The sequence below is a fragment of the Podarcis tiliguerta genome (genome assembly GCF_965153285.1).
Source record: "Podarcis tiliguerta genome assembly, chromosome: 2".
Taxonomy (NCBI): Eukaryota; Metazoa; Chordata; class Lepidosauria; order Squamata; family Lacertidae; genus Podarcis; species Podarcis tiliguerta.
This window is the reverse complement of record NC_139535.1, coordinates 93,358,315-93,372,975: the sequence shown is the minus strand read 5'-3', so window position 1 is coordinate 93,372,975 and position 14,661 is coordinate 93,358,315. Positions and strand designations below refer to the sequence as shown.

The window sequence follows — 14,661 nt, the reverse complement described above, 5'->3', positions numbered from 1 at the left end:
CTTATGGGGCGAATGCAGGCTTTCGCTGAAGCCTGGAGAGCAAGAGGGGTCGGTGCGCACCAACCCCTCTCGCTCTCCAGGCTTCAGGAGAGCCGCAGCGCCAGCCCCACAAGGTCGGGGGACAGCAGGGAGGCGGAACGCCGCCATCCCGCTGTCTCCCTATGTGGTTTAGAGGCTGACGGCGGGGAGATGCGTGCTTCTCCCCGCCGCCAGCCCCGCAAGCTCCGGGGACAGGGGGGAGGCGCGGCGCGTCTTCCCCCTGTCCCCGGACCTGACGTGAAGGCTGGCGGCGGGGAGAAGAGCGCTTCTCCCCGCTGCCTGCCCGCAAGCTCCGGGGACAGGGGGGAGGCGCGGCGCGTCTTCCCCCTGTCCCCGGACCTGACGTGAAGGCTGGCAGCGGGGAGAAGAGCGCTTCTCCCCGCTGCCTGCCCCGCAAGCTCCGGGGACAGGGGGGAGGCGCGGCGCGTCTTCCCCCTGTCCCCGGACCTGACGTGAAGGCTGGCGGCGGGGAGAAGAGCGCTTCTCCCCGCTGCCTGCCCGCAAGCTCCGGGGACAGCTGGGAGGCGCGGCGCGTCTCCCCGCTGTCCCCGGACCTGTTCTGCATGCAGGCGGCGGGGAGAAGAGCGCTTCTCCCCGCTGCCTGCCCGCAAGCTCCGGGGACAGCTGGGAGGCGCGGCGCGTCTCCCCGCTGTCCCCGGACCTGTTCTGCATGCAGGCGGTGGGGAGAAGAGCGCTTCTCCCCGCTCCTGGCCCCACAAGCGCCTGAGGGGGAAATAAAATTTTTTTTCTTTATTTCCCCCCCAAAAAACATGGTGCGTCCTATGGGCCGGAGCGTCCTATGGGGCGAAAAATACGGTACTTGCCATGCTACTGTAAAATGAAAGTGAAGGGGAAGAAACCTCTCTAGTGTTATAATGATTTCAACCAAAGAAACACCCCCAAGGGTTGGAAGTCGAAATCACGTTTTTAAGTCATCCTAAGGGATAAATCCAGGACAGGAGGTTATATGTGCAGGCGTATTTAAGTAGCTACACCTCAAGATCCCCGAGCTAATGCAGTGAGAGAATACTGAACATGCAACAGCTAGGACAGGGAAGTGGGGACAAAATCCTACTTGTTGAGATCTAATAACATGACCTTTCAAGCTGTCTGGAATTTTTTTCATTCAGATAAAACAAATGTGTGCAATCACCATCACATTCCACAATATCACATATCTGTGTGATATTCATCTACTTTTGTGATAATCAAATGCCAGCCATATGTTGCTGAAGTATGTGTTTCAGTCAAACACTACAGCACACAACTCCTGGGCATTACAACTGGCACACACGCTGTTCTAAGCATCTTGATGTCTCGGGTTGCGGTACTTACCTTTAGCTCCTTATGAGAAGAAACACCCATTGTCAGGAGGATAAAGTCTCTGACGTAACAGTGAAAAAGGTGCTCCCTCTCTTCCTCAGGGAGATCAGCAATATATTGCCCCAGTGATTTCTTCTGAAAGACGCTTACAAATCTGTCTGTAGGACAACAGTAGAATGGGAATATTTAAGTTATATGAGAATTTTAATTACTATAGCATCTCACCAGTGCTACTTTATTAAAGCATGTTGCTGTATAATTTTCTTATCAATATCCCATAATACTGGAGACTGCTTTGTTGTTTACAGTGGCTGGTCAAGATTCCCTGCTAAATCTCCTAGAATTTTTAAACTATCTATTTTAATATAAAACCTGGCATGCCAAGTTTGGACAAAGATTTGAGCAGGAGGCAGAACTGTGTCTCATTTTAGCAATGTTTTTAGTAGTCATCAGTACCCCAAATTATTTTTAGCAAGACCCCTCAAGCCATAACAAGCTGCTTCTGGCTATTTCCATATGGGAGGGGACAAATAACCCCTCAAGGAATGAAAGTGTTGAGGGGGTCCACAGAGCTGTAGAGGCTAGCCTCACATACTGCCATTCTCTCACACCATCGCCATACTCCCCTCACAAATGTTTGTCAGAGAGAGTTTTCCCAGGTTATAGATGCATGTGTAGAAAGCTCATCTACACATGAGGAGAGACACAAGTCAATCCCTCCTACTGGTAATTCTCTGTGTGTTCCCTCTGGATTCTTACCTTCATTACCAGGGATGTATTGAGCTTGAACCCAAAGATCTTCCAAATAATCTTTTATCTTCCAGCTGAAGGGCATTTCATTGCCAGCACCTGTTGATTTCTTAAAGTAGCTCTGCACCAGAATAGACCCAGTTTGGGAACTGGGCAAGACACAGGTAAATTAAGTTAGCAAGCTAGAAATATCCCATTACTAAGCAGGAAGCTCAATGTTTTGTTTCAGCACTTAGAAAGAAGCAGGGAAAGAGTTATGTTTACCAATCCTTGAGTTTTGAGCTCTCAAAAAAGCATTTGATAACCACAACATTATTCCTTTAAGGAGAGGAAAACAGCAGCTAGATCTGGCTTGTAAGTCATGCCCACTCAGAAATGTGCTGCCAAAACATCATGGCATACAACTGACACGTGGGGGGTTTTTTTGGCTAACTGAATAAACAGCTTTCAAGATAAGTCCCTCACATGGAATCAAAATCACATTCACCATTCACATTTTTGCAAGCCATCAATTCATTGGCAACCATTCAGGCTTTCTTTATGGCACTTACTTGTTCTGGCCCATAATGTAAGGGATGTCCAGCAGCTTGAGATCATTGAAGATGAATAGCCACAGAGCTTTCACACACTTTTCTGTTGTTGGTCTGACCAATAGGTCCAGGTTACAGTCACTGTCTAGGACAGACAACATATAGGCCATAAATGGAGTCACCACACTCTGGACCCGCTTCCACAGGGTATCTCTGCAAGTGTCAAGAGAGGTATAGGAAACAAAAAGGCAATACCCAATATTAAGAAAGGCATACACTCCTTCAGGAACATTCTGATTGAACATCTCAAGGGAGAATGTTATGGAGAAAAGTGCTTGTGGAATGCTCTCCCTAGTGACGTTCATCTGGCATTTTCATTATATGTTTTCAGGTGCCCGGCAAAAATGTTTCTCTTCAATCAGGCCTTTGGCTGATTAACATTCTACAGCCTTTTAAATGTGTTTGGTTGGGGGGAGGTATTTTTGTTGTTGTTTATGTTTATTGTGCTTTTATCTTGTATTTTTATCTTGTGAACTGCCTTGAAGCAAAGTAAATACATATTTTACTTCCAGGATTAATGGTACCAGCAAAAATGGAATCAAATCCTTTGAAAGACAGCCATATATTAACATAGCTTCCAGTGAACGCTTTTGATTTCAGTATTGTACCCAGTTACACTCACTGCAATGTACTGAACAGCTGAGATCTAAAGGCTCCTGCAAACACACCCAGAGATCAGGGGACCCCTCTGAAGCAGCACTTGATATAGTTGCAAGTAAAATCAGCACCCCCTCCATGTACACTTAAAATATCCTAAACATGTATGTACAAAGAGCTTCCTTGATAATGACTAATCTTTTTTAGAGCTGGAAAAAGTGTAGTGATTTAACTTCCGTGTATACCTGAAAGTTCCTGCTTCTTGGAGGGCATTGAGGTTTGATGCCTCTCGGCGTACCCACTCTTTCATGGTGTAAACATTTTCTTCTTGCTTCCCCAAAAGGCTTAACAGGCGAGTCTTTGTTATCTTTAGGAAGGAGGCTGAGGGGAAAGACAGCATAAAATTTGCCAACTGGCACTACTTGTGGTTAAATTTCAAGTTTAACCATAAGTTAAACAGCAACAGCTCTGCACAGTGCAAATTAATTTTAGCTTCCCCCTTCTTCTGTTATAAATGTTCCCTATGAAATTATAATTTATAGAGCTGCAGGAACGGCTGTATAGTTAAGCAGTTACATTTATCAATATTCTATTATAAAATATGAAAAATCTATTTAGGACATAAATATATTTATTTATTGCATTTATATCCCATCATTCTGTGAAGGCACACAAGGTAATTTCCAGTTTTAAAATACTTTTTAAAAAACCCACAAATGAACAAATATTACAAAATATACAGACAATTCCCTATTTACATGGGGGTTATGTTCCAGGCCTCTGTGCATGTAACTGAAATCACATATATTGGGAGCACCCTGGAGAGTAGGCCTGGGCGATATATCGATATATCTCCAGCCAGAGATTATTATACAGCTGGAAATTATTATACTCACAGAAGCCAAAGGTGGGGAAGGAGACTTCTTTAAACTACTCCGCAATGAGGGTCAGGTGGTTGCATGAAGCCCACCTCCCCACCTTGTGTGAACCTGAGAGGCACCAGAGCTTACTCAGTTGGAGGGGCAGGAGGCTTCCCTCTCCCCCCCCCCCCCAGCTGAGTGGTTCAACGAAGCCCTACTGGAGAGTCTTCCTGGCTCACAAGGAGACCCTCCCCCGAGCCCAAAGAAGATATCCTCTTTGGGCTCTGGTGTCTCCTCACAAGCCTGAGGTGCAGAGGGGCTTTGCTGAGGCCTCCTGTCTAACAGCTGGTGTGTGGGCTAGAGCAGCAGCTAAAGTCGCTTCCCTACACATCAGCTCTGCAATTCCATCCAGTGGGACAGGGAGATCCAAAATTACAAACTGTGATCCGGATCTGTGGAACAGATCAATCTGGCCCAACCCAAATCGGATTGAGGAGGGGGCCTGTACATTTCTACAAAATACCTTCCACTTCCAAGTGCTTCTAGTCCTTCATACCTTTTACGTCATCTTCCTGAGACAGAAGGCTAAGGAGGATTTCAATTCTCTTAGTACTGCGGCTGCCATCCTCGTTTTGATCTCTTAGCATGCCAACAGCTTTTTGCACACAGCTCCGTAGAAGAACGGTGGTGTCCAAGACTTGGGTCACCCCATCTAACCCCAAAGAAACAAGGGGTAGAATTAAACACATTGGATCTAAACTTATGGTCAGTTTTTGGGTTTCAGATGTTGCTGACCTCTCCACCCCCACCTCATCTTCCTTTTCTTCCATTCCCTCCATTATCACAGCTGCAACAACAAAGAAGGTGTCATACAGGGATGAAAGTTGCCTGCTGATAAACTTAGGGCAAGAATAGTCAATATAACACTGTCCAGTTATTGCTGGACTACAACTCCACCATCCCTGATCATTGGTAGGGTTGGTGGGGGCTGGTGTAGTCCTTCGTTCAACAGTGAAAGCTCAAATTATTCTGTCAAAATTTGATGCTGCATACATATATAAAACACAAGACATACAGACATGCCTAGATGTTTTCTCACTTGTGTACTGTCTCTCAACATGCATTTATTTACATTCTTACTTTCAGGAGGCTCTGCAGAAAAGAGCTGGCTGATGGTGACATTTCTCAGGGCAGTTACATCAGAGATAATATCCTTGGATTTCCTCAGGTCATCAATATGCACAGACTGCCACAACCCTAGCAACAGAAAACAAGAGCATTACTTGGTTGTCGGACCTCTTTACATTGTCAAGCTGCAGTAACTGAAACTGATCCCACAAATCTCAATCTGATGTTTCTCTGTGCACCTCTACAGGACCTGCCCTATCTGTGGTACCTTTTATTCACAACGTGCTTTGTAAATCCATTACAGCACTCCTAAGAGTGGTTAGCTGTTCATCATCTGCTGGGTGGTTTAACAAGGCAATGGTGGCAAAGAAGTAAGGTTTGCTTGCAGTTGCCACCGCCACATGGCAAGTGTGATTATGCACTCTCAGCAGCGCTCAGTCGCTTTTGGACTGAGACTTACACCACCTGACTAGCAGTCATCCAGCCTGTTCCAAAGCCCTGAGCTCCTTGGGAAATTAAGGCTAGATGTCCATCATAACTCAGCACAAGTCCACTGTTAGCATATTATATGATGGCGATTAATAATAAAAAATGCACTCCAGTAATTATTCTAAATCTCTGAACATAGATAGTTCTACCTCCTTGAAATCCTACATAGGAACTTCCTCCTTCACCTCGTGACAGTTTAGTGATGAAGAACACAAACACAGAGTTTTCACCCTGATCTGTTTTGTTGATTTCGTTAACAACTGAGTATCTGCAAGGGGAAGGAAATAGTTTCCATCAGTTTCATGCAGCAGGGTTAAATACCCATCATAAAGCACCCACCAATCAATTGACATCTCCCATCATGATTTCAGTATTCATAAAGCTTACATTTTCACTCCATCCAACATAAAGTATTAGGATGCCTACTAAGTATTACATACACCGTAAGAACACAAGAAGAGCCTACTGGATCAGGACAATGGCCCATCTAGTACAACATCCTTTTCTTGCTGTGGCCCAGCAAATGCCTATAGGTAACACGCCTCGGAATGGCTTCCAAGGAGTGTTTCTCATTTTTTTTCACAATTAGATTTGCCAGCTGCCCTTTGATCCTCAGTTTTAGAAAGTTTCGGAAGTCGAACAGACTTCCGGAACAGATTACGTTAAAAAAACCAAGGTTCCACTGTATTGCTTTTCGATCAACAGGGCCAGAACTGTGCACAGTATTCCAAATATAGTTGCACCTTAGATTTGTATAATGACATTATAATATTGGCAGTTTTACTTTCAGTTCCTTTCCTAATGATCCCTAGCATGGAATTGGCCTTTTTCACAGCTGCCACACATTGGGTTGACAACTACATATGGCCCATGGTTAGTCACGTCTGCCCAATCTTCACTCCCCTATATTTCTTAGAGCTTATGCTAGACCTTGGGGGGGGGGGGAACCCCAACCCTTTATTTACACTATATGTCATCTATGACTATTAGCCCTGTGCTCAATATTGCTCTAATTAAAACACTGAAAAATGCATCATGCATGCCACTTAACATGCAACATACCTGGCTGAAGCAATGAGCTGGGCACTGAGAGATCCATTTTCAAAGTGTGTCTGAATAATCAGGATTTTACTTCCAGATGTAGCATCTAGAAAATTGCTGGAAGAAAAACCCAAAGATTGCACAAAACTGGTTGGACGTATGTGTTGTTTAAAAGCTTTTTATTTAGCAAGAAAGCAGAAAAAATAACTGAAGTAAAATCCAGTGCCATTAAATACACATAAAAGAAGTCATCTTGTAATCATAGTCCAATGTAATGAAGACAGGTTAACAATAAAACTGAATAAACATCTGCGTGACAAAATCATTCATATCGTTTGTTCCTAATTGACTGGGCATACTTGCCTCAATTGCTAGTGTTTATGGAAGAGAATATTCTTAGTGTAGCCCTTTGTGTAAGCCAATGGAAAGGCTACTGGCTGCAGATGTCCCCTGGCACTGCAGGCAATTTAAGGTTGTAGCCTACCAAGTTCTACTCTGAAGTTAATGAAACCACTGAAGTTATTGAAAATAAATTAGTCATGTCTATTAACTTGAATGTGTCTATTTTGAGTAGGATTAGGATTGGATGCAACTCATCATGTAGAATTCAACTAAGTTTTTCTCAGGGTATACCAACTGAAATTAATAAACAGGATTAAGTTAAGTCCATTAGATTCAGGTATACTCTGAATAAAAGTCAGCTGAACACCATGCTATGTCTATAAGGGCATTGGACACTCACCGAATCTCTTTCAAAAATGAGTATTCTGTGTCAAACTGTTGCAAGAACAGAACTTTGAGGCTGCCCAACTCGCCTTGTATTTCTGCCTTCAAAGTCTCTGTATCTGCTGCTGTCAGGAGCCTGGAGAAAGTAGAAATCTAACAGGAAAGAAGAAATTGAGTTTCAGGGGTTGGGGAAGAATATGGTTCAGAACACATTTAAAGGTGGACTTACATGATTTGCAATTTCCAAGACAGTATGTAAACTGAAACACTTGTGTGAAAGTCACATTTGTCTGAATTTTGCAATGCAGTTCTCAAGCAAAGAAATGTGTACACAAATGCATATTTCAGGGTTAAGTGTGCATTTAAGTACATATATTAGTGAAAATAATACACAAAAATCCATTATATTATGGAAAATGCTTGCAAAACTGTGTATATTTTTGTCAAAACTCCATGCAAAAATGTCTTCATTAGGAGAAATTACATTAAAATACTGATGAATTTTCATAAATTCATTCAAGAATGGAAAAATGAGCAACTAAGCAACTAAAGATGACGGAATGTGGTTTGCTGTGCAAATATTTAGTTCCTGATCTAGGTACTTTATTATTATTATTACTACTACTACTACTAATAATAATAATAATAATATAGCACTGTGTGTACTTTGCAAAGTACAAAAAGGTAAGTGCCTGTCATGAGAGCCATGCAATTAATGAAAGGAAATAAAAAGGATAGATGGGGAAAACGTGTTCCATTCAAACACACACATTTAGACTTAGCAGGTTCTGCATTTAGTATAAAGGAAAACATGGCATTGATGAAGAGATTTGATGTGGGAAATATTTCCATATGCCAAAATTCTCATGCATTTCTCAAAATGCAGCCTCATGGCATCCTCAAGGAGTACAGATTCTTAATGTGCTTTTAAAAAAATACAAATAAATATTATCGAACAACTCACCTCAGTAAAGGTTGTGTGACCCCTAGACTTTGTCTCAAGGCAAGCACGAAGGAACTCTGCAAGCGAAGTGTGATGTTGCTGCTGAAAGTATACCCTGGCCAAGTCATCTGCCAGAAAGGAACCCAGCCGCGAATCACCAAGGCGGACTACAGAATCAGGCGTTGCACAGTTTAACAGGACCAACTTGGCTTCTTCTTGTACTTTTCGCATCAGTTCCTGAGGGGAAGCATCCATTTTCAGCTTCTCCGTCACCTGCAAGACAACTGAGGCACAGGTGTCAGGATGGTAGCCAACAAAGACATCAGAAGGGGTATATTTCTGCTGGCCCAAAAAGTATTTTTCTGTTTCAACTGTTGTGAAGCTGTCCACCCATTTCTTCAATTCTTCCACAGTGTCTCTTTGCCTCTTGCCCAACACGGTATTGATGTCTAGGTAGTGCTTTTCAAGCCTGTTGATCAATGGGATGGGGAAATGTTTGTAGACCACCTCTTTCTCCTCAATGACAATCAAACGGAACTTAGGGTGCACTCTGCATTTCACTCGATGGGTCCCCAAGCCCAAGTCAACATACTTTTGACCAGCAAGTTGAACGTAATACTGGTTGAGGGCATCGTAGAGGCTTTCATACAGATTCTGCAGGTTGAGAAGAATGACCATTTGCCCTGTCTCCATACAGATCTTCACTCGGTTGATGTTTCTGCAGATCTGGGTGTATTCCTGGTCTTTGGGAAAACTGGAACCAAAAATAATTTCTGGCTGCTGTGTACCTTTGAAAAAAGCCTGCTGCAGGATCTGGAGGGCTGCATAATTTTCCGTCAACACCAGCAGGTAACGGCATTCACCATCCTCATAGTCACTGTAAATGTTCTGCTGAACTAGATCAATTGTACCAGTGTCCTCACGGATGGCATCTCCTTTTTCTGAGAACCTAGACATAAAAATGTTCAAGGCCTCAATACCTTCTTTACCACTGAAATTACGGAGAACTATCTCTGCTAGTTCACGGGGAGCTGGCTCTCTTTTCAGTTTTTTGGTTAAAGCAAACACCATTTTTATGAGACTGTAATAATCACGCAACCCAAAGAACTCCTTGCCTTGGGTCTTGCAAATTTCCTCATAAGCACTTGCAAAGATGGGAAAGAAGCGGTCAACTTTGTGCAGGACGGAGCGTTCTGAAGAGCAGATACCCTTTGCGCTTTCTATGAGCTCCTTCTTGTTTGGTTCTCCACGGGATACAAAGATGCCTCGATTCATCTTAGCTGGATCCAGCGCCCAGTTAGAGATCCCAATGAAGCCAACTTTTTTATGAGGGAGTGGATCATCATCAACACAGCCATCTTCCAAGAGTGGGTGAAGGGTCTTCAGAGGCATTTTGGGGGAGTCTTCAGCCAAGCCAATTTCATCTAACACCACCACAGAGACATACTCCTTTAGGTTCTTTCCTTCTTGGAAGCGAGCACAATGCTTGAAAGTGTTGATGATTCCCTCAGGGGTAGAGTGTGGGCTGCACTGAAAGGACACCAAATGGATTTGCTTCAGTTCTTTATAAAGCTCAGTATATGCAGCTTGGCCTTGCATGGCATCAGCCACAATCGTTTTGGCAAGAGATTTGGAACTGCCAGGCTTGCCAATGAGAAACAAGGGGATTTTAAGTTCAATGCAGATAACCATCATAAAAACATTTTCCTTCAGTGCCAAGTTCTTGGCGATCGTTTCCCTCAGAGGTAGGTCACTCAAGAAGAGGTCCTGAACTAAGCCAATTTCTTCAAGGATTCCCTTTTCATCATCATATGGCTTTGGAAGGATGGTGCTGATGACTCTGCGGTACTCCCTTTTCCTTTCCAGGGAAGCATGGTAGCAAACACCCACTGAAAGAACCAAGGACCAAAGGACTGGGTCTCGCTGGACAAAACCTTTAGCTGCCTTCCTCTCTGCAACATGCTTCTCCAGATGTTTCATTAGTAGTTCACTGTGGCTGTGGAACCACTTGAAGACTTCCACGCAGCGTTCCACATCTCTGAGACTGATAAAGCTGCATTCATCATTCCTTTGCCTCATATACGTCTGAGACTCAAAAAGCACATCTGTTATTAACTGGAGCTCAACGTCAGACATTGGCATTGACCTAGTAAGTCTTTGCACAATCTGCTGCATATAGAGTTTTTCAGTAATGTTGTTCAACTGTCCAAAATCCCACACTAGAGGGATCATGCTAGGAGGGAGCGCATGGACACGGTATACCAGCTGCCTAAGAGGAATGGAGCCAAGCTTTTCCTTGGTCTCCTCTGCTTTGACACAGTAGCCTAAGCCAGCCGATTCCAAGCGCTGAATCATTTCCCCTGTATGCTTGCGATAAGGATTGCATGCAGCTATGATTTGCAGACCTGAGTTGTGGACCAAAGGCTGTCCTTCAACTGTGCGATCACACAAGACTTCCTTGATGCTGCTGACAGCTTCAGTGGTGTTGGCTTCATCAAAAAACAGGATGGTGTCAAACTGGTATTGTTGTTTATTGTTAATAGCAATGTTTTCTGCTTCCCTGACTTTGGCATAGATCGCATCTGCTGTAGTGCCTCCATGGACTTTGACAAGCTTCATGTTATCGGCATTGGCACCGCTCCTACGTAGTTCACACAGGAATTTTATTAGCCTGGTTTTTCCACAGCCAGTTTCTCCCATGAGGACAACAGGGATACCACACCTGAATCGCATTTCAATGGCAAGGATCTTTAGCATATTGTCTGTTGTGAGCTCATACGTATCATCAGGATCAATTGGCCACTGTATTCCTAAAACCATGCAAAGTTTCTCAATTTTGTCATGTCTGGGCAGTGCATCAAAATTAATGTTGAATGGAACTTTCTGAAGGCACAATCCCTGGTATAGCTGAGCTGTCATTACATTTCTCTTGATGACACTCCCATTCAAGGGATTGATGGCATCAATACCACCATTAGCACTCGGTTTGAGATGAAAGCCAATGAATGTCATAGATACAGAATCCGCATTGAAAAATATATATGGGTGGGGTTCTGACTCCCACTTCTTCCGAATACGAAATGAAGCAAGATCTTCTTCTGTGACTCCTTCCATGTCAAAAGACTGATTCCCAGGGCTTTCATCAGAAATGTTTAGAGATGGTGTAGCAAAATCCTTTGCCATTAAAATCATAAATGTGACCACGAAATTTTTGAAGCCGTGTAAAGCGTCGTCGACAAAAGCAGCATTACAGAACACTGATGTTTCACAATTTCTCAGTTGAAGGTTCAAAAACCAAGCAAAGTTTCTCAGTTCTGACCAGGAAGGATCTATCACTCCACAGTGGATCAGGAGCATCTGCAGGCACTCTGCTGGTGTCCCTTCAACAGAGCCTTTTTCATACTGGAATGTGTCAAGGCAATCTCCTCTGCTAGATCTTCTCAAGTACTGGTAGGGTCTCTGAAAGGCTTCGCTACGGAACACTTCCTGATCTATACCTGGGTCTGAGCAATCATAGGACAGATTCTTCTGCATGTCCATTTCTAGGACTTCCTTGGGAGATCTGCAGGTTACTTTGGGGAACACATCCATGAAGTTGTACTTCAATCCTGGAAAAGTCTAAAAGAAGAGGGAAAAGCAGTGAATAGGAAGGTATCATAAAATGAAAGACTCTTGAATGTTATGACTGGACATTTATTTCTCCCTTATAAACTATGTTACTCCTCACAATATTTCTATCCTCAAAACTCTTTACTTCCTGCTAGCTATCTGTTCTAACATTTGCATGGGAAGGACTAATTAAAATTGCATGTATATTGGCTAAATCGGCCCCACAAGTCTGACAGGTAGAAATGGAGATCAAGTTCCAGTCTTTCACCCAATTCTGGAGCTCTCTGCAAAAAGAAGAAGCTGGATTAAAACTGTGAAGGTGAACAAACCAACATAATTAAATTCAATTTCATTTCAATTTTAAGTTATATTTAGTTAAATGGTTCAGGATCATGGTTGATAATGGAGTATGACAGGGTGGGTTCTTAAATCCCAATGTATAACAAGTTTTAGGGCTAAATGTAGAGTGAGCTGTGCATTTGTCCCCAGAGCCTACGATAAAGCATAGTGTTGGGAGAAGATTGAGCATGCTGGAACCTTAGGCTGAACATTGCTCTCAACTTATATATATAGATTTTTAACTTTTCCAGAGGTGAATTCTCATATAATAACCAACTAATATAATCTAAATGAAATAGATAAATGAACCAATTCATGCCTAAATTGCTTAACCACAGCTAGCTGCCTTATATGAAGTAAGACAGCTAATTCATCTTGCACGGTACTGTTAACACTGGCTGGCAGTGGTTCTCCAGGATTTCAGGTAGAAGTCTTACCAGCCTACCTGGAGATGCTAGGGACTGAAGCTGGGACTTTTTGCATGCACAGAATTAGACAGCCAGAGAGCAGATATTAATTGGTTGGGTTGAGAGTTAAGGGTTCGTCTGTTATTTTTTAAAAGCTATTTAAGTCCTCCTATGCTAATAATGCAGAATGAAAAATACAATATTAATTAAAGATTACTTTTCCTGCTAACAATGAGTGGTAGGTTTTGCTTATTAAATTGTAAATTAGACTTCTTTCAATATTTCCACAGAGCCTCTATATTGAAAATTTGGGAACAAATAGTTTTATTTAAATATAATTGCTGATCAATATACAAATACTAATAATCCACTGTCTAGAAATAATGTCAAATGCAAGCAATATACTAGTAAAAAGTTGCTACGACCATTATTTCTAGGCATCTGACAACCTCCTTTTTGATCACAGAAAACTACAAAGAAAAAATAAACTTCAGAATTTCCCTAAGTAATAAACACTACAATAATCTTGACATGCTGCATGATTGTGATGTATATGAAACAGTACAGTGGTTGTACTGTATTGTCTATCTTGAAAAATACTATCTCAAAACACAATTCAATGTAACTATATGATTACAGGTGGGTAAATATTTATATAGTCATTACATATCTACATGTACTTACTGATCTCGTGTTTTTCTTTAATTGTGGTGATGGTTGAAGAATTTCTACAACATACAAATGACACTGTTTCCGCAGCCAGAGTTTCCCATCTATATTTATCAGGTGCTGTAAAACTAACAGCTTGAACAGAAATTCTGGAATTCCAGTCTGGACCTAGGAGAATACAGAAATTCAAGTAGACAAATTAGCGAGTAGAGATCATTTAATCAATATTTATTTATCCTGATTAGCCTACTGATATGATCCCAATTGCATTAAGAGATGTCTTCCTGTCCACTCCCAGATCCTGCACAAGCTTCCCTTTCTTAGCCTATGGTCCTACAGATGATGCTGAACTCCAGTTCCCATCAGCTTCAAGCAACACGGCCAATATTCAAGGATGATGAAAGCGGTAGTCACTCCTGTTCAAAATCCTGCATGGCCTCCCTTTCTCTTATCTCTCCACTTAATATGCTCCTTCCTGAGACCTTTTTTAAAAAGCTAGTTATAAAAATGTTCCACAACATTTGATAACAACTTCTGCCAAAATAGCAATATACTCACTGAAGAGGTGATATCAAAATGAAATATCATGGGCTGTTTCTGGTACTGATTTTCTAGGAATGGGAGGAGAGTTCTCAGCACTTTGCCTTCATTCACATCTGGATCGATCAGCCTAATTGTTTTTAAGATTACTCCACAGCCTTGCAACTTTGCTTCCATTTTCTCTTGCAGCCTCTTTATATACAGAGATTTTCCTGTTATTAGTAACAACAACACATTTTATCAGTTCTTTTAACAGAGAGATAAGAACCCAGTGAACTGACTGGAAACTGAGGACATCCAGTGTTTGGACTTTTCCATCCACAACAAGCAAAAAGAAATCTAATTTAGATAAAAACATAAGAAAAGCACCATTGGGTCAAATCAAGGGTGTACCTAGTCCAAAGTGGCAGTCAAGATACTTACAGAAAAACCACAATAAGGCCTGAAGACAGCAACCCTAACCCAGTGTCTGCCCTGATAATTCAACAACTGGTATTCAGAAACAGCAAACCTCATGTGAAAAGCACATCCTTTTTCTTGTCTTGAATCCGCTGCTAACCAATTTCATTTCATACCCCCAAACTCTAGCATGAAAGAGGCAGAAAAATATA

At 42.4% G+C, this 14,661-nt stretch overlaps 1 protein-coding gene across 1 annotated transcript in view; it reads right to left on the bottom strand.

Annotated features, from left to right (window-relative positions):
- LOC310671367 (E3 ubiquitin-protein ligase RNF213-like) overlaps positions 1-14,661 on the bottom strand; it is a 92,507-nt gene that overhangs the window by 32,317 nt on the left and 45,529 nt on the right. The window contains exons 26-37 of the mRNA XM_083427157.1: positions 14,069-14,262; positions 13,526-13,678; positions 8,508-12,104; positions 7,560-7,696; positions 6,839-6,934; positions 5,926-6,044; positions 5,300-5,416; positions 4,716-4,871; positions 3,545-3,680; positions 2,664-2,855; positions 2,122-2,261; positions 1,375-1,520 (exon numbers count right to left, since the gene is read on the bottom strand). Of these exons, the coding sequence (XP_083283283.1) occupies positions 1,375-1,520; positions 2,122-2,261; positions 2,664-2,855; positions 3,545-3,680; positions 4,716-4,871; positions 5,300-5,416; positions 5,926-6,044; positions 6,839-6,934; positions 7,560-7,696; positions 8,508-12,104; positions 13,526-13,678; positions 14,069-14,262 (5,183 nt within the window). The remainder of the gene's footprint in view (positions 1-1,374; positions 1,521-2,121; positions 2,262-2,663; positions 2,856-3,544; positions 3,681-4,715; positions 4,872-5,299; positions 5,417-5,925; positions 6,045-6,838; positions 6,935-7,559; positions 7,697-8,507; positions 12,105-13,525; positions 13,679-14,068; positions 14,263-14,661) is intronic.